Below are 20,410 nucleotides of genomic sequence, written 5' to 3'. Positions count from 1 at the left end.
GCGGAGCCAGGTCTTCATCCCGTCTAATGTTACAGTGGCATTATGTAAAAACAACAAGTTGGTGGAAATGGGGAAGCTGAGTGAAAGGGAGAGGGAAGCAGAAGGAAGAGGGTGGGGAGAGTTGCCTAGAAATAAGTGAAATGCCTCTGTGACTTAGCAAACACGGAGGGAAGGTAGAGGGTAACAGAGGTATAGCAGGGCCCATGCAGAAAAACTGACTGTGTTGGCTGAGATCCCTCAGCCCAAAAACAGAAAACCAGAGGGAGTCCCTGCTGTGGTCACTGGGAGGTTTGGCACAGAGCCCAACAGCATGCACAGGCAGCATGCTCTTTGCAGTCACCACGCTTGAACAGCCAGACAGTGGTGTGACAGCCAGTGGCTCAGGGTTACTCAGAAATTAAACTAATTGGTTCTGTGCAAAAAATAATTCCCCTGCAAGCATCCAGGAGCAGTGTGGTGCTCAGGAAATCGTACACCCACAGCTTGCTGCACACTGGAAGAGATTCTCAAAAATGTGCTGCTCACCACTCTTCTTGCATAGTTCCCCAAATTCTGGGAGTTTGGAGCTACCAGAGGCTGTGCTAGATGAACCTTCAGTCTGCCATAGGACAGCCATGCCAGTGCTAGGTAAATCTGTCATGAATCTCTCTGCTAGCCAAGTCCCAGCACTGGAGTTTGGTAGTAATGTGATGCCCGAGTTGTCACTGGTTTGGAAAACAGTGAGAAAAGCTGCTAGGGTAGGACTGTACATCCTGTGCATTTGGAGAACAATGACCATTTAGAAAGTATATAAAATACATGGGTCACTTTGTGCCTCTCTGAGTGTGTGGGTTTTTTTTACAGCTGCACAAGTTCTAACCCTATTCCTGCTTTATGCAAGCAATGCTGTGATTTGGTTGCATATTTTTCCCCACAGATTTTAACTAATTCCCAGTGGTAAACAGGGTTTGGGACCACTTGCATAACCTCAACTACCCTGAATTAAGTGTCCTTCAGAGAGCCCTGTACCTTTGCCCTGGTTGCAAGAAGGATGGCACCTTGCTGCAGTCACTCACAGGCCTACAGCAAGCTCAAAACAGGACAAAGTCCAAAACTAACATGCAGCACGTGCTGAGAGGATTTAGTGAGGGATTATCCACTACAAATTGCTGTATGGGCCACAGATGGTCAGTGAGATAGCTCAGTCCCAAGAGTCATTACCCTGGAAAGCAAAATGGTAGAGTGGAACAGCTGCTAGCATGAGCAGGAACAGGAGGGAATACAAAGGGAGTATCTAGACTCCTTATCCTGACATAAAAGTGCAAGTGGGTCTTAGAATATTTAATGCACTTTTCTTCTTTAAAGTCCCACACTCTGGAATGACATGGCTATGAGAATCTCAAGGTTTGGTTGAAGACTAATGTTTGGAAACGTCTTAAACCCAAAATGTAAACAACAGATTCAGAAAGAATCTGAAATTTTCTTGTTTTCTGCTGCTGTGATTTATAAAGAAAGCAGCTAAACAGGTGATTTCCTAAGTGTAGACACACAAAGTGATTAGCAAGAATTACTTTAAAAGCTCCATAAGAGCCTTCACTTGAACAACAAACTTCTGAAGCGGTGACAACTCACAGCTGCTTTGACAGTTTCAGCATCTACAAAGACTTTATAGTCTCTAAATTCACTTGTAATTAATGTTATATATTTAAAACACTGTATTTTTAAAGAATCCTCCCAAAACCCTTGGAAAGTTGCTTTGAGCAAGCAAAAATGGCTTAAAAAATCCCTTACTCCTAAGCACAGATCTCAGAAACTCTGGATTTTTGTAGATCCAGAAGCTAGGCACACCTGCAGAAAAGGATGTCCTTTGCTACATTTCAGGGATTGGGACCAATTAATCAAGCTAAGAGCAGGCTTGCTAGGCAATTCTTAAAGCACCCTAGGAGATGGATATCAAGTTATACGTCCAGCTAAAACAAAAATAGGACACAGAAGGACATGTGTGTCTCCCAGCTCCAAGTATTTGTTGCTAAAGGTGCAGCTGGACATTGCATAGTAATTTTTCAGCAGGCTCTCGCAGCAAATGAGACTCCCTTCCTCAGGAAGCTGGATAGAGTTAAATAAACAACGCAGGGATCTAAGGCAGAAGGTACTTGTTAAAGCAGTGAACTGTGAACAGGAAAAATACGTGCGTGCTGTACTCTGTGTTACACTTTTTCAGTTCAATACCAGGCCAGAACTGCATCTACCCACAGAATTTTATTAAAATGCCTTCTCTGTGTGCATTATCAGCAGCCAGGTAAACATGCATGATTTCCTTCAGAAAACTTCAGAAATGAAGCCAGGCTACAGTACAACAGAGGGTTTGTGTTGATGTGCTGCAGATCTCACCAGATGATGGGGCTGGGGGAGGGGAGGGGAGAGCGGAGCGGAGGCAGTGGTGACAGGTAAAAATGCAGCTGTGCCCCACTTGTACCTGCCTACAGCCAGCCAAGTCAGCTGGCTGAGCCTCTCCCATTGTGCCCACTGATCTGGATGCCCCATTTTCTGTCTGCCTGATGGAAGGGGATGGCCTGACTGCCTCCAGGAAAGTGTTGCTGAGTCCTGCCAGCTTCAGCCGAATTCAGCCTGTGTCACATGTCCTCAGAGCATCTGATGTGGCCAGACACTGATGGACTGCCAGCATCAGCAGGTCCCCAAATATTTGTGTGCTCACGTCAGCATGGCTCTCAGCTTCAGCCAACAGCCCACACAAGGGAGGCAATTACTGCCTTAACTCTGGCATTTCCTAACTTCTGAGTGCTTAATTCTGCGCCTTTAAAAAACAATAAACAAACAGCCCATGTTTTAATTTTGTACTAAACCCTTGGCCTTCAAACAACTCTGTTGTTTAGCAAGTTGAGGATGTGGTAATCTCCTCCCTACAGCTGTAGGTTATGACAACTTGAACTACCCAGCTTTCAAGTGCAGGTCACAAGGCATACAATTTCCTCCTGTGGAGCAAGGGACTTACCATAATGCCTTGTGCCTCCTTTAGTTTTCATCTCCCCTTGACTGGAAACCCAGACATCCATCACACCACACCTGACAGCTCCAGAGCATGCCTCTGCTTCTCCCAGCCCCAGGAAGTGGGACTCAGAACTTCAAGGGAGACAGCAAGACAGCTCCACCTCATGCAGCCAAGATGCAGAGCACAATGGAACCTGTCCTCCTGCACCAGCATTTATTTTTCCATATGCACAATTCTCTTCAGACAGCACTGTAAGAGCTTGCTGCTCTTCAGAGCATCCAAAATGATCTGGTTTACTCCATGTTGGAGTGAAAGAGGAGCATTCAGCATGGCCAGTGAACATGTTGGTGCCAAAGAGGTAATCGCTTCCTACAGCGCACAAACTCAACTGGAAAAATACCTTCTAATACAGCACCTCAGGAGACGTAAATTTTAGAAGTTAATCTTTTTGCATCATTGCCAATCAGCAATGCCAAACATCAGAGGTATTTATGAGAAAACTATTGATTACACACTATGATTTAAAAACTCCTGCAGGTCTTCTGCATGTCAGAAAACGCAGTGGGACACTAGAAACAACAAGAAGCTGATAAAGTCAAGTATGCACAACAGGATGACGGAATTTTAGCTACAGGGGAGAGGGGTGCCACAGCTCTGAGCTTTCTGTATTCCAGCCTTGTGTGTGTTCCTGGTAAATGTTGCAGGACATATGATGTGCCAATCCTTCACCGTAATTAAGCAAAATTTATGTGAAAATCAGGCAGTCCTCCAAACCTCAGAAAATGCAGTTTTGCACCTTTTAAGGAAAGCAGAACTGCAGAGGAAGATACCAGACCAGGGAACCCAGACTTTCAGGATTGCCTGGAGATGGAAAGAGCAAGAGATGAAAAGATGGCAAAGGGTGGTGCCTCAAAATGGAAAGGAATGGAGTTGGAGCACTGGGCAAGAGTACAGTCAGCAGTCTGGGCTACCATGAGAACAATGTAATGAGTGCCTTTGGCCTAAGGGCAGTTCATACAGCGAGGATCAGGAAGGTGACACTTCCATGCAATGCAATGCAAAGAGGATGCAGCAGAGCTGGACATGCATGCCTCGAAGTAACAGAGCAAACAAGTGAAGCAGATTAAGGACAACCTACTATATCAGTGATGCTCACTTTACACAAAGACACTGGGATAACTTTCTTAAAACTGTTTAAATCAGCAGCAAAGGACCCTGAAAAGGCTTTACTTTTACGAAATAGCAGCCATTGTGTTCCTTCTTTGCTATTGAAACAAGCTCTAGAAATTGTAAAGCAAAAGCAATCATTTCTATGATTGAGGTTCAGGAAGGGGTATGTTGCACGGGTCAAAGTATGTGTTTGATATTCTTTCACGTGTCAGATCTGGCATTGTTTGACCCCTTGCAGAGGTGATTCAGCACACACTGCCAGGAGAAAATAAGCCTTTTTTTTTTTTTTTTTAGAATTGTTCTTTTGGCAATATTTTGGGGGTTTTATTACTCAGTTTTTGCTGGCTTGAGCTTGCTAAGCACACAGATGAGCACAACAACTAGCATGAGACAATCCGTGGCAGTGTGTGTCTGGGACCATCTCTTTTGGCAGAAGCAAGCTGTTAAATGAGCTCAGTTGCCTCATGACACCTCACTGAACACAAAACAGCAAGTGACAGGCTTTCCAAAAAGCTATTTGTTTCACCAGGAATTCAAAACCAAGCTTCCTCCAGCAGCTGTTGGGAAAGACCAGATTTGCATAGCAACACAGGCAGTATTTGTACAGGGCCTTTTTGTGAAGGATGAGATTAAACCTCTAGTACACAGGAGGGATGAAAGCTTTCTCCTCTCAGAAGCATCAGAAAAAAGACGGTTTATTAATCTTAAGAAGCTATTTTCTTCCTAACAACGGTCTTGGATTTATATTCTCACATAACAGGAATTATGGGGTATTTGGCCTTCGTGTTTACTTAAGGAATTATTTTGTAGTATCCCCCATTTTTTCCCCCAAGGAATCACTTTTAAGACTAAGTCATGTGGCTGTGACTTTTTTTTTCTTTTTGGTATTTAAATGTATTAACAGCAAAGTCATAAAAATCAGGCCTGTAGCACAGCCAAGCCTAAAGAAAAGTCTGCTCAATAGAGATCACTGTTTCCACGGCTGTTTCCAGAGGAGGAATGCATGTTTCCACATACAACAAGCGCCCTTTGAGTGAGTCTGAGAAGAGGTCTTGTCCTACCCAGCTAAATTCAGTTTCTAAAAAACATTTTCTTTTGCTTGAAGGCAGAAGGCTGAGGTTTCGCCAACGAAGGTGGCCAGGCTGTGCAGGGGCACATGGACGCGTGTGGTGCATCCTCCCCACTCCCACAGTGGGACGGGTCTAAAGGGACATGTGTGATCCCAAACCATCCCACAACACAAGGGTCCCAGGGGCTTGGACTGCTCCTGCTCAGACTAATGCATCCAGGGCAGGAGAATGGGGAATGGACAAGAGAGGAGAGGAGCCAGACAAGAGGCATCAAGCACTAAAGACAAGAGCACATTAGGGTATCAGTGATCACAAATATCCCACATAAAATCAGACTGAAGACAGCAAAGGAGAGAAAATGTCTTACATGTGACAGCTTTATTAGCATTTGAGTATCATTGATGAAACACCTCTTCTAAAGCCATCTAACTTTTTATTTTCCCCCCTCTCATGTGAAAATGCCCAGCAACTTCAACCTGGAAGGTAAAAATCAGTACGGGAGCTTATTAACAAAGGCTGCCACCTCCCACCTGGGTAAACAGAAGTGTTTGCCACAGTGGCCCCCAATTATTGTTCCTTCTTTCTGAATTGGCTGGTCTGATTCAAGTGTACTCAATCATGAAATGTATACCCTCAGCAGCATCAGCAGGGCTGCAGTAACATGGCTGTGGCCGAAAGGGAAAGGATAAAGCAGAAGGCAGTAGTAATTAAGCCATTCAGCAGCTTACATGCTAGGTTCTGTTTCTGAGGCCAGCCACAGCGCAGGTCAACTGCTCTAGGTTAGATAAACTAAAGTTCAGCCTAACTGCCCGCAGTGACGAGTTGTTCCCTGGATCAAGTTTAAACACCAGCATTTCTCCTGGCCCTGCCCCTGTCACTCATTTGCTTGAAATATTTCATATTTTGACCCCTAAAAAACATGTCTTCTTTCTTTTAAAGGAAACTTCAGAAAGTAGCATGTTTATTTGGATTTTTGGTGGTGTTTTCTCCCTTCCCATCTAACACAGAGAAGGACAGAGAGACTTTCAAGCATAGCTGCTTCCCCCAAAAGCACGTCATTACATATTTGACATATATCAAATCAAAAAAGCCCAGATTTGGTGCACAAAGCCCTGGGTTTGTACTACTGTCCCCTCACTCACCCTGTCCTCATTCATCTCTGGTTAATAAGCAGTTAAAACCTGCTCGCTTGAAGAAAAAACTAGAAGGGGCAGAACCACTCTCATTTATCCACAGTGGTCAAACAACTTGGAGGAGAAGGAGGAGGATGCATTTATCTGTGACAGCATGAGGCCAGTCTAGGTAGGCACAATGTCACCCAGTTTTCGGGTACAATTCACAAATGTTACATGTTAACCACTGTTAAATATTCACAAACCTGCCTGTGAGGGTCCCTTGAAATCATTCCCATTTTGCTAATTGTTAGCCCCCAGTGGTAGTTTCTCATTAATAAAGGAAAAGGAGGAGATTCAGAAACCAGGCAAGAAGAAGATCCAGAAACAAGGCAAGAAACAGCACAGGGACAATACAGAGAATTAGGCACATAAGGCAATATATCTGGCTTAATCTTTGCCACCCTTTATTTTAGGGCTCAGTACTTGGCTCGGAATACCCGTTATATTTGATAATTGTTTTGGCTGGTAATAACAACAGATTCACTTGGATTTAATAGACACAGCATACTTTATTTAATACCAATCTCTGGATTTGTACCAATGCCTGCTGACAGTGCTCTCACATTGTGTCTTTCCAAGCAAGAAATGAGGTCACACAACTCATGTAATAATCTGATATACATTTTGTGGCAATTTGGAAAAGTTTTTAAAATTCCTAAATGAAGACCTTCTGGTTTTGGTTTTTTGGGGGTTTTTCTTCCCTTTACGGAAATTTGGATTTTTTCTACTTTTTAATTAGGATTTCCCAAATGGAAGACCAAACTTCATAAAATCCAGGAAGAAACTGTTTACACACTCTCCAAACTCCAGTTCTGCTTCTTTCTTCTTTTTTTATTATTAGTATTCTTTTTTTCCTTTTCTTACTGAAGTGGAGGAGCCTACACAGTTTGTTTCTGAACAAAGTACTGCCCTTTTCTGGCAAGAAGGGAGTCTTCTTTTAATTAAGTGACATTCCAGAAAGTTTGCAATTAGAAAGGATCAAGGTACAAAGAGAACACCCTGAGGAAATGCTTTTGCAAAGAGGGCAGGGCTTGTTGATAATTTTGATGAGGCAAGAGGAATAGTTAAAATAACTACATTTATTTTCTTCTAAAATTAGGCTCTGAAAAGGTAGAAAATGCCCTCTATTTACCAGAAGACAACAGGAACAAGACAGATCCTTAGGCATAACATTAGATATTACACGTGGACTTGTGTAATTACTGACTACAGAGGGCAGAGCAGTTCAGGTACCACCTCAAGTATCTAAATTAAAATCTCACCTACCTCTAGCTGTAGAAAGAGCAGCATGCAGATCATGAAGAGCATTTCTGGAAGGACCTCCAGGCAGAAATGGCCATGTTTCAGCACGTACAATTGCAGAACTCATGGCTGAAACAACTCCACTGCAGAGAAGTGCAGGGACTCCTTCCACCAGTGTCTCTCCAGCATATGAGTCCCTGCTGTCACATGATGGTGGCCCACATGAACCAGAAAGAAAGGTGGGAGTATAAGACAAGGGACCACTGTCATTTTCTGGGGCCAAACCAGCAGGATCCTTTGATCTGGTACTTGCAAAGAGCAGCGTAGCACAGTGAGCTAGCCTTTACGGGGTCATTAAGGGAGCAAGCAGCTTCTCCAAAACTTTCCTGAGTGGCTTAAGAGATTTATTTTTTTTTTTGCACACAATTCTAATAAATAGCACTTACCCGTTCCTGAAGGCTTCTCTTCTTCCAAGCCAAATAAGAATTCATATTTGGCCTTGGCAACATTCTGGGCATGAGCCGATACGTCATCATCCCGCACAAGCGCTTCTGCCTGTAGAGTCAAAATAAACAAAGCTTATCTACCTTTTAGTGAAAAAACAGCAGAAGGAACATGAAATCCCTTCAAGTGCACTGTCAGGTAGCATTTTAAAGTATTCATTTCAGTCTGTCACCACCAAGATCATTCAGAGAAGACATGGGCCAACTCAGAGCACCTTTGAAGAGCTCACCTCTCTGTCGTTGAACTCAAGCATTTCAATATTGAGTAGAAATGTTAGAGCACTCAACCCCTCACTTCTTTAGCCAGCTTACCCACTAAAAGGCCAGCAGCACTGGGCAACTATCTCAATAATACCAGTTAGGGTTAAAAATATCAAGGGAATAGTATCAGAAATAGCAAATTTGAGTATGATGTATGTCATAAAACTGGGACCCATGGGAAAACCATAAACGGGACAGGCTGTTTATTTGAAAACAGAGTGGGGTAGAGAAAGTGAGGAGCAAGGACTACAACAATGATCAAAAAAGGGAAGAAAGACAAAGTATGCAAACATGTGGGAGTACTGTCTAAGGGTCCCTGTTGGGCAGCCCATGCATGACCACCACTGTGTATGTCAGGATAAGAGCCCAGCTTGGTTTTACAACCATACCACACAAGTCAAACCTGCTTATCTGGCCAGGAGGCAGGGAGTGGGCACAGGGTGGTGAGCCCAGTTATCAGGGGAACACACGGAAGGGTGGATGGACAGATGGAATGAGCAATCCATTCTACTCAGGCCTGGTGCCACCAGCACCTCCCCACTGCTCCCTTCTTGTAAGAAATAGTTTGACAGAGTAAAGGTCCAGTTTCTCAGAAGAGAGAAAGGCTACAGGATTGAGATCAAAATACTTTTCTGAACAGGTAGGGACAAAACAAATCTCTAAGATAAAGTGCACACCAGCAATAAACTGTAGTGCAAAAACTGTCTAGAGTCAGCATTAAGCTTCTTCCCAGCTGGGCAAGACGGAGCCCGTAATTCTTCTGTTTGAAGTGACAGTTAAATAACTCACTAACTCCATAAATTCTTCAGTAAACTTTATATTCACATGAGGCAGTCAATTGTTGTGGCATAGCAAGTCATGGCATGGTTCACATTGGTGAAAGCATTAGCTTACAAAAACACTCTTAAAAAAAAAAAGTCAAATGGAACATTCTGCCCCCCAGGACAACAATAACTTTTATGCATTTCTATCAAATACCTTAGGATAAGCATCAGCTACAAACAGAAATTCAAAGTACAAGGGACACATAATTCACAGGAACACAAAGTCACGGCTCTTTAATCAGAGATAGATGGAATCATAAATCCATACATTCCTCCTAGGCCATCTGTCCAACAACTACATTTTCTTCCAATAGCATATTGACAAATAGCTATCTTGCCCCATATCCTAGAACAGTTTTGCTCCAGGTGTTCTTGCCTTTTACACCCATTTCTTCTCCTACTTATCTGCACTGTGCCAGTTCTGCAAGACTTAGTCCAACACCACTCTGCCCTAAGCAGACAGAAGATCTTACACAGGAGGCTTGGACTGATTTATTTACCATTCACTAGTCCAACTACTCAGCACTAGGGCTTCCAGTACTTTGATGGATGTGCTAACACCAGCCTACCAAATCCTTTAGGAAAAATGTGATGGAACAGATAAAGGGCTTTCTAGCACAAAGATGACTATCACAACCGTGACAAAATGAGCTTGGAAGAAATCTCCATGTCTGTCCTGCCTTTACAGGGATTCACTGGCAGGGAGGCAGGAAGGGTTAGAAAAGGAATAGCTGGAGCCAGAGCACAGAGGAGAAGGCTCTTTGTCTGCAACAGCTTAGACACGAGTAGCTTACGGAGCCAGACAAAAATTCAGCCTACTCAGACGGATGTGAAGGGATGGGACAGCTAACAACCAGCTGGTGCCAAATCCCAGTGACAGATAAATGAAATGGAAAATAAAATTAACAGAACAGTCCAGTTCCTGAGCAGTCAGGAATTTCTGATCTATGCCCCTCTGGGACACAGCTTATCCATCCCTCAGCCTTGCTCTTTGAGATTTCACAGACATCTGCTGCACTGAGCTTCCCTGCCAGCAAACACATGTTCCAAGGATCTCTATTTGCCTGTACCTTATTGTAAAGCAATGAAGAAGATTCCAGTTCACAGCACCCTCTGCATCATCCAATAACAGGCACAAATAAATTGTTAAATTAATGGGGTTTCAGTGTATAGAGCATCATTTATCAGAGTTAGGTGCCTAAGCAGAGGCTGCAAGATCTTAGTCTTTGCACCTGAAAGGGGCAACTTGATTTTCAGAAGTGCTCAACACTGCTGATGAGAGTTACAGATACTGGCTTGTGTATGGGAACAGCTGTATTTAACATCTATTTAGGTTGTCAGAGCAGTAAAAGGATGTGTAAAGAAAGTCCAGATCCAGGCTTAAGGGTAAGGTTGTCATATTTCATCCAAACAATAAATATTTAAAAAGAATGCAAGAGCAGGAAAGAATGAGGATGCTCTGAGGTCAGAGCTAGTTTTTAAGACTATTGCTTTACCAATGTCCAGATCAAGAGACCACATGGGCTCTCCTTTCCTTCTTTCGATCTACCACTCACCTAAGCCTTGCAGAAGTCAACATGCCCCGACACCAGCAGGCCAGAAATGGGCTGGACAAACATTCATGGTGCTTTCAAGTTGCATTAGCAAAGATTAAATACAAGCAAGATTGAAAGGCATATAAAATTCCTGTTTAAGCCTTCTCTCTCAGCTCAAGGACAAAGAAATCTGCATCCAGGTCAGCTCATTTCATAATTGCTTCCCTCAGAGGGCTTCAACCACCACCTATGATGCATCTCGTCTTTGCCACTGCTGGAGAAGGTGATGCTTACAGCACCAATCCCCTTAAATCAGCTCAGCTGTACATACATTTCTCATGAGCCATATACATATTATCTTTCAGTCCAGTGATGCTCTGGGCAGAGAGACAGCAAGCTCCTACCCATTTGTGCATCACTCTTGCAGTGCCTTCTGCCTGTTTGAACATGTTTGATCAAGCCTACTTCTCTAGCTCATAGCTCTTGGTCAGGAGTTAGGAGGGCTGCATTTGTCTCTCAGTGAATTTTAGATAACATTTATGAGGCTGCATTAGTTTGGAGTTGGTAGTCCTCACCCCTCAGACCTCCTGCCAACACACTGGACTAGTTTCTGTTGACCTCACACAAGGCACCGGTATGGGTCCACAGAGGTCCCACCTTGCTGGCCTTCTGTTTCACGCTTAGGATAAGCCCGTGGTGCTCATGGTGGTTTCAGGCCAGCACAGGAAGCGAAGCTGCTGAACCCCTGTCTCACCGCTGAACTGAACAGCAGCAGGATGCTAAGACCACAGGGCTCCTGCTACTCCAGCAGGAGCTGCCAAGGACAGATAAGTCAGCCCAGCAAGAAGTACACACACTGCCTCTGCTCTGCTGTCTGGATGTGCAAATGGAGCAGCGGGTCAGTATCTGCAAAGAGAAACTGTGCCCACAATTCAGCCTTGAGAGGTGTCTTTAGGCAGGCACTGGGTTGATGAGAGCTGGGTGCTGCACAGTTTCTCTCTCTGGATGAATTTCATGTCTACTCACAAGCTCCCCTCAAACTGTCGTCCAAAAATCCCAGTGGTTTTTAGTGAGTCATAGAAAGCTGAAGAAAATGCTTCTCCTTTCTCCACAGAAGAAAAGTACCAAAGCATCCTCTTTTGACTTGCACCAAGGTTCTGGTTGGGACCTTTTTTTGGGACAAAGTGTTTTTGTCTTTGGGCCTTTTTTTTTCCTTTTCATACCTACAGGTAAGAGAGCTTTAACTGAAGGATATCAAACTCTTGCTATCTCACCACCATTTTCAGCTGAGTTGACAGGAGAGCTGGTCTCCGTCTCAGTGGAACGGGATAACATTGTCCACAGCTGCTATGACAAGAAATGTCTGAGCACAAAGAACCAGTATGAACCCGTGCCTCCTGAAGCATTCACACTTAAGGTCATACGTTTTCTTTGAAAATGTCTAATAAGAAGGAAGTACTCAAAGGAGCAGATAATTAAATGGCAAATTTCAGTCTGGAGTTTTTCAGACTCCCTGAGAGGACAGATGCTGTTAAGACAGACTGACTCCTTTCAGAAGACCTGGGAAAACAGTACTTGAGACAAAGCAGAACGGGATGGGTTCTCAAGCACGAGTCTTCAGGGAGTAAGAGTCAGCCAAAATTCTGGACAGCAAGAGACCACTCATGCTAAGGGCAAACATCAGCAGGAAGGGACCTAAGGACCATTCACAAAGAATTGTTAGCTGGGACAGAGAGGTCAAAACGTCCTTAGGCATGTCTCCACAGCTAAGCCGTACCATGAGGAAGCCTCAGTTTTACATGCTTTTGCATGTGCACAGCTCTGTTTTCCAGAGCTGACTGCCTTCCCCCTCAGCCATACCACCACTGGATGTCAGCTTCCTGACAGCAGGCAACAACCCCCGCACGCTGGCAGCGCCTTTTGGAGGTTTCATTGAGGCTACTGGAGAAACACTGCACTATTGCAAGAAAGCAGAAAAAAGTCTTTAAGAATGCCTGTAAATCACAGTCTACTACGGAGAACTTCACAGCCACATCTGGACCATTTCTAATCCCAGGCTGTGCTTGTTCCATTCTCATTGCTTCACCAACATCTCTAGCAGCAAAAACCACAATTGCCTGTCAGCAGCTTATCATATACCCCTATACAGTGAGTTTATGCTCTTAGCAGGAATGATGGATAGAAGGTTCCCGCAGATTTTAAAACCTTCTCCAGCAAGTTGCAATGTCATGGACAAGTCTTTACAGAATCCTGCATTGAGAGTCGTGCCTCTACTGTCACACCATCCCTGCGTGGCCATGAGCTTAGCAACCTTCACTGCTTTTGGCAGATCATACCAATTGTTCTGAAAAGACTCTGCCTGCTGAGCTTGCCTTAAATCACTTTCTTAAGTAACAGGATTAAATGCAGAAAGCTGGCATTAAAATAAATTTGCTAACTGGTGAAATCCAGTGGACCGACATCACAAGGAGAGTGCAGGTGCCCACAGTAAGACCACTAGCAAGAGCTGTAGTCTTTAATTCCATGTGACCTCATACATCCTATTTGTGTTTTCCTCATACCTCCCCACACTTACGTTTGCAATTCTTGAATTAAAGCATTAGTAAAATAGATTAAAATTCATAAGAACAGGAGCTTTGCATGGCTAAATCTCAGCTGGAGCTGCTAAAACTAAATGCTAGCCAAGGTTTTGAAAGAGAGGAAATCTCAGCCTGGGTTTTAAACTAATTCCTAACTATCAGGAGTTGCAGGGAGATGTATAGAAAGCCAGAGGTGGTGAGGAAAGAAAGGGCTTGTGTGAGACCACGGCCTATAGCTATTTTCCAGCAGAGAAGTCTGGATTTTAGAGAGGGATAACAAAGTCATGTAAGACTTTTCAGCTACAAGAAGGAGGCAAGTAAGAGATTGGCAGAGGTACTTGCAGTGATAAGGGGTCTGGATAAGGCAAAGAACAATCAGTTATTCAGCACCTCTTTTTTTAATGCAACAGCCAGAGGACAACAGAAGAAGGTACTGGAGTCAGCATCACACCAAAGAGGACATGGTTCCTCGTACAATTTATATTCAAAACCACCAACCTCCTTGCAAAGCAATGTCACAGAAACCAAAATACTGAGGGACATGACGAGGAGGGTGAACAAGCTCAAGAGATACAAATCCCCAACAACATAGAAGTCACACCCTTCTCATGAATCTCTAAGCTGAACTCTTCCGGGGCATCTGCCGACCTTCATGACCACACACATGCTCCCAGGCTAAAGCAACCTTGAATCCAAACCAGTGCAGTGAGTCACTATTACCTGCTCACCAGGCTTCAGCATGGCCCTGGACTGGACAGACCTCAGGCAGTACCATCCAGCCAGCTCCTCTTGAGTCCTCACCGAAACATACCCCACAGCCTACCCCACGGATTCACCAAAAGGCACCAGGGCACTGCCGGTGCCATTATTCCCATGCCATTATTCCCAGCACTACAGGATTTGTTTACTATGAGCAGCCTCACAACAAGCAGTCAGGCTGGAGAGAGCAAAACTGACAGGGTGCAGATACTATCAAAGCTGCTCTCCAGCTCAAAGGCAGACTTCACAGAAGTTCAGTGTCTAAAGAGAGGCTCAGTTCACAAATGAAGCAAAAGAGTTGCTGCTTAGAAAAAAAACCTGTCACTGGAAACAGTGACAAAAAACCTCAAATTAATGCCTTAGCAGCAGTATCAAGCAGTTGCAGGTAAAATTTGTTTCCAGTCTGGTCACCTTGCTTTATTTAGACCTGCACTTGAGTTTTTCTCCCCTTAAAGAAATGCTTGCTTTGTTGTTTGGTTGAAGTTGTTAGGATGCAGTCAGCTGTTATATAGAATTAAATGTTTTTTATTATGCAAAGGCTGACGCTGTCTGAGCTGTAACTGCATGGCTGTGAACAGCATATTAATTCAAAGTCTGTATGACTATACTTTACCATTAAAGGTCACTCAGCATTTTGTATTTGCCAAGTCAGTGATTTTTGATGCATGCTCTATGGACCTTTGGATGTCTGTGCATTATTTCTAAGGTATGTGTAAGAACCAAAACAAACCCTCTGAGAAGAAGGCTTTAGCTCACTGCTTGAACCACCGCGTTCTTAGACATAACACATAGAGATAACGAAAAACACCCAAAACTTTTATAAAGCCACAGTGCAAGTATTCTTCCCGAGTGATGTCAAAGAGCATTGGGGCAGGAGTGTAATTTAAGAAAAACTGTGCAAATACAGCATCTTTTATCCAGAGAATTCAATGATGCATGTAGTAGACATCTTGCATTTACTGGTTTTGTTCAATCTGTTCCAGTATATTTAGCAAACTGACAGACTGCTTCTCTTCAGTAGGTAATGTGCTTCCATTGTCTTTAGGCATCTCAGATGGCAGAACAATGCTTAGACAGGCTACAGCTCTGCTCTACATGGATTTCTGCTCCATGGAAGCTAACATTTGAATATACCTAAATGCCTCATGAGCCTACCAGAGGTTAGTTCTGTATCTTTAAGCAACTAAATTCTTTCCAAAACTCCAGCCAACATCTGCTGTTCCTTGAAAATTTACAGAGGGCATCCTTACATCCTACAGCCTTTAGCTGCACATTCTTTATGTCCAGCTAAATATATACTGCTTTTAGGGATGGAAGGACAGGGTACTGGGACAGCTCATCCTCAGTTTTCAAATCAATATTATAAACATAGTTTAAGATAGTGTCCCAAAGTGATTAAAATATTGCATTTGTGAATGGTAAAAAAAAACAAAACAAAAAAGCAAACCAACAAACAAAAAAACACCCCACACCTAACCATTAGACTATTCTACTACACAAGAGCCACTGGAAGAATTTACATTTGCAAAGTTGTAAAAACCTGGATTTTCTCCATGGAAGTGCAAACTGCAGAACTACAACACAGCAACAGAGTATGCAAAAAGGAGTATGTATCTACCTCTTAGACATAGCTTATTGATTCTGCATGGTTATTTCATATGACGTATTTAAATTAATTTTACAGCTTTTACCTCAGCATTTTTTTCTGAGCCTTAACTAGATTTAACAGAGTTTTTTGGAACAGAAATTTGACTGAAGTTTGATCTGAGCCATCTTATCTCTGGCACAATTGAGGCACAATTGTGATTCACAACTGAAGTGAGAAAACACATCAACAAATTTTTCCTGATGTGCACGTACTGGGGGACTGAAAACACAGTTGCAAGACCACTTGCTTGCTAAGAAAGTGCACCTTAAGGACTGCAGCATCCTCGGGCAGCTATGGCCCCCGTGAGCAGTCAGGAGCCAACAGGAAGTTTCAGCTGTGGCAGGAAGGCAGAAGACATCAAAGATGTTACATCCCCCACAAGCAGCACAACACAGGCCAGCTGGCACTCATGTCCCACTGGTGAGGAAGTTAATACCTCTTCTCTTTTCCTCATTATGTCACAGCAAGTCCACAGACAAGACAGCTGATGACAACCAGAACTTGTTGGTACTACAATTTGTTTTCTCTTGAGAAAAGGGCTTCCCTGGCAAGCATTCTTCTGTTAGCACTGACATGCAGACATATCCCAGGCCTAAGTGCATCTTGCCATCACACTTGGCATTCATTCAACCTGGGAGATGCAGTTATTACTCAAATGACACTTCCCATTTGAAAACTGTTGTAAAAAAATAATGAGTACACTTTGGAGGTAAGCCACCTCTTCCACTGTGCCATTTCATGCCAAGAAGAGAAAGCAAGCCCCATTCATCGCTTCTGCAAAAAAGGGAGGCTTGTATTATGTAATCTGTGCCATTTAGGTTGTTTTCTTACTGCTCCTAAACTACTGCATCACAGTTTCAAGACGAGGGCCTCTTTTCAATCACAGAAATATAGAATATGCTGAGTTGGAAGGGACCCATCATGATCATCAAGTCCAGCTCCTGGTCCTGTGCAAGACAGTCTGCTCACCAGGCAGCATAAAGTTGCTGCAGCTATGACATGATGTTCTCAGCAAGCGTGACAGTGACCTGTGCACTTCTGCCCTGGCAGGCCAGCCTCAGAAGCCAGCTCCAGCCTGGTTTCCTTTGGCTTAGTCCAATAGTTGCAACACTGAAAACCTTTTCATGCAGTTAGCAAAGGGAGCCACAGCAAATGCCACACAGTTCCCACAGCCAGCACCGGTGGCTGAAGTACTCAGTGGAGGTGGAAATGCAGCGCTCACGCTCTGATGGACAGCTTGATCCCTGACGGACAGCCTGATCCGGTGCCCAAACAGGTTTTTTTACTTACAGCATCCAGGAAGTACAGTCAATTCAGAAGCCATTCAAGCTTCAAGGGCTAGATAATACCCGAGCTCCTCTCACTCCTGATTCAACCCCATAGCAACCAAGCCCGCACCCAGAGGGCTAGCTCTCACCCCACCCTGCTTTTAAGCACCATCCACAACCTGCCTTGCTCATCTCTGTAATGTAGAGAATAAATGTTTGGATGCATTAGCATCACAGGAGTCTTTGGTCTCAAACAGGAGCTGGCAAAACAGCAAGAAACATATCAGAGCAAGAAGGAGCTGCACTCAGAGAAAGTACCTGGAAACATACTGCAGAAGGATACTTCAAACAGTGCCATTCCTGGGAGGAGTGGAACACTTATATCCCGAATGAAAGTGTCAGGCAGACACTTTGAGCTGGTCTCAAACAGCTTTTTCATCTGACAGAAGAAAATTATTTCTAACACACACACACATCCCCCTGCCTCCCGATTCCTTATCACTGTAAACAGAAAAATAAGGACTGGAAATAGTCTCTGTGATCATGGGGTTTGGAGGGCATGAATCCATTTAGAAAGATATTCAAAAGTTTAAGACACAAACTGCACAAGACCTAAGTTTATTCATCTGCAGACCCACTTTGCTGTATGGTGACTGTCCAGAGAAGCTCCCTATCACACATCCCCCTTCTCAGCCAACCTTCCAGAGGGAAGGATCCACACACAATTTTACAATCCACCAGGATGCAAGGAACCACCCAGGTCCAGGTCACAGAGCAGGTCTGGGTGGGATGGGCAGATCATGAAATCCCTGCTCCACCAGAAGCCAGCTCTCCATCACGGACCATTTGCAAGGAAATGTCCCTTCAAGGACAGGGGGTGGCACATGTCCCTGCTGAGCCCAGGGACTTTTCTTCCACCTTTTCTGGGTGAGCTCAGCAATACTCAAACCAAACAACTCTAACGGCTGCTGCATCCTGGGGATCCTCAACACTTGAGACGCAGAGCTGATCTGAAGCAGGATACTCTGGATGGTGACTGACTGCCCCAATCTTTGAGTTTTGGCAGCAGTTCACAGGTTTGCCCAGCCTCAGCTGAAGCACAGCAGCTTGGCAGATGGCTCCCCAGTACCCTGGGGACCCATCCACCTAATCTTACTCTGCAGACACTACCCCCTCCCTCCCTTTCTTGGGCTCCCTTCACTAGGCCACTACATTGTGCTACCTCTAAATTATCTTTAAATCAGCACCCAGCAGTACCCCAGCCTCCTGCTCTCTCTTAAGACCCCTGCAAGCAAACAAAGCTTCTCCAAAGAGAAACAGATGCCTCAGAGAAACACATGCCTGAGAAAAATCACTCCAGCTCCCAGGTCTGCCACCTGTCTCTTCATGAAGCAGGAATTGTTTCAAGCAATCAGCTATTGTGCACGCGCAAAGACAGTTTATCAGCCAACGGCCAAAGCACCCTTACTTTGCACTGGTGCCCTTGTGTGGTGTACAACTTGGGCTGCCTCAATGCTGAATCTTCCAGAACTCGCCTTAGAACACACACCCGTGTAGGCAAGTGCCTCCAGAGATGTTCTGTAGCACTCCCACAGAGAGCCTGCTTCTTCAGCCCACAGGAATCAAACCCCTAATCTTATATCAAAGCTGCAAAATCAATTGCCAGACTTCCCTGGTGTGATGGGCAAGAATAGAAAGGACCATGTTGGTGTGGAGGCAGAGAGGGGAAGTACTCTGAAAAACATTCATGTCCTTCAGCTATGCAACTTGACAACAGTAAAGAAAGATTTGCTGAAAAAAAAAGCTGCTAGCATGTTCATTAGGATCCTCAATGCTCTTTTCCTTCTCACTTTGATGGCACAGAGATCAAATTGAAAACTGGAAATACTAAACAGTAAATCAAACAGTCCGCTTAAGCATGAATAGCACAACAGAACTACTTTCACACAGGTCAGTTGTGCCAGGATTTTCTGTGTGGATTAAGAAGTCCTGATTTTTTTTGTTGTTTCAAGTTTTGAAAACACCAGCATGTACGTTTCTTGGAATTTCTTTTAACATCACCACTACCACAAAGGATGTTCTTACACTCCCCAATGAACCAAGGCTGCAATTGAATGGGAGCATTTGCACAGGGTCTCCTACACGGTTAACCTCACCTCTCTCCCATCAAAAGCATGCCCCAAAACTCTGTCTGTGTAAATCAACAGAGCTAGGACAGATTCACTGAGAGCGTTAAACTGGTAACATCTGCTGAAACACATCAACTAAGGACATGACTGATGAAAAAGCATTTGGAGTAGAAAGGGGCTTCTTTCTACTAGCTAAATGAGAAAGGCTTGGATGACTCTCAGCAGTCTACTACAATTGCTTCAAACACTGGGTGTGCAAGCTCCAGTTTCATTACAAATACTGCATTTTACTTTCTCTCTGTGTTAATGACACTATGCACAGACAGAATTAAAGTGTGACTGAAGCTACAAAACTAATAGTACTTGTAGTTGCCTATTACACACCCAAATCACTTCAATAACACATACGTGCGGCTTCGCCTGACAATATACTAACTGGACCCTGTGGGAGCCAGGTAATTGCTGTTTATAGCATGGAAATACTCATCTATATGGGAGTTAGCAACTTCAGTGGGTTTGTGTGAAGTTCAGACTCATTACAACTGCATGTTTATGCTCCCATTAAGAAATGTAGCTCCAGTTCCCAGGAACAAGGATGAAGATAGCACCTCAACTGCACAGGAGCATGCTTGTGTAGTTTAATATTCTACAGTTTTACACTTTTGGTGAAATCATCTCAACTCCACTCCTGCCCTGAAAGCGCAATGCTACTACTAAGCCAAAGGCTGACTTTTCTGATAACGTCTTGTTTAATTCAAGAATTTGGCTAGATCAAGAGAGTTTGTCAGTGCAGCAACAGAGCTGATGTGTTACACACACAAGTTACTTGGAGACACAAGCAAAACCAACTGCACGACATGCAAGCTGGGGGTCCCAGCCCGGAGGTGCGTGTCCCAGTGCAGCTTCACTAGTGCAGCTGGTGTCTCTCGGGATCTAGCAGTAATGAGCACAGAAGTGGGCTCCGAGCTTTTTCCCCTTATGGCACTGTGAAAAGGATCCAAAAAAAAAAAAAAAGGAAAAATAAATTAAGAGAGAAAAAGAAAAACAATAAAAGGGAAGAGGGAAACGGATAAGGGAAGAAGGAAAAGAAAAAGGGTAAGAAAAAGGAAATAGAAAGGAAAAAAAATAAAGAGGAAAAAAAGGAAAAAGGAAGAAGAAAAAATGTAAAAGTAAATGGGAAGAAGTGCCCCCGGCTGAGCGCAATCTCCGCACCCGCACGGGCACACGCCGCCCCTTACCGCACCGCCGGCTCCCTCCA

At 44.0% G+C, this 20,410-nt stretch overlaps 1 protein-coding gene and 1 long non-coding RNA gene across 3 annotated transcripts in view; one reads left to right on the top strand and one right to left on the bottom strand.

The window, feature by feature from the left end:
- The window catches only part of PSD3 (pleckstrin and Sec7 domain containing 3), a 100,011-nt gene extending 92,221 nt beyond the window's left edge, over nt 1-7,790 (bottom strand). Inside the window, exon 1 of the mRNA XM_042023426.1 lies at nt 7,671-7,790. Coding sequence (XP_041879360.1) covers nt 7,671-7,773 — 103 coding nt within the window. The 5' untranslated portion in view covers nt 7,774-7,790. The remainder of the gene's footprint in view (nt 1-7,670) is intronic.
- LOC121662367 overlaps nt 1-20,410 on the top strand; it is a 45,348-nt gene that overhangs the window by 1,716 nt on the left and 23,222 nt on the right. The window contains exon 2 of one of the 2 annotated variants that reach the window (XR_006015266.1): nt 3,017-15,267. This is a non-coding gene — a long non-coding RNA (uncharacterized LOC121662367). Of the gene's footprint in view, nt 1-3,016; nt 19,510-20,410 lie in introns of those variants that run through there. The other variant, XR_006015265.1, reaches the window with a different exon arrangement.

This window comes from Corvus kubaryi, unplaced genomic scaffold (assembly GCF_017639235.1).
Source record: "Corvus kubaryi isolate FWS band 111438036 unplaced genomic scaffold, C.kubaryi_AGA036_p1.0 37249, whole genome shotgun sequence".
In the NCBI taxonomy this organism is placed as follows: Eukaryota; Metazoa; Chordata; class Aves; order Passeriformes; family Corvidae; genus Corvus; species Corvus kubaryi.
Note: the sequence above shows the minus strand (reverse complement) of the source record. Positions and strands in the feature narration are given on the sequence as shown.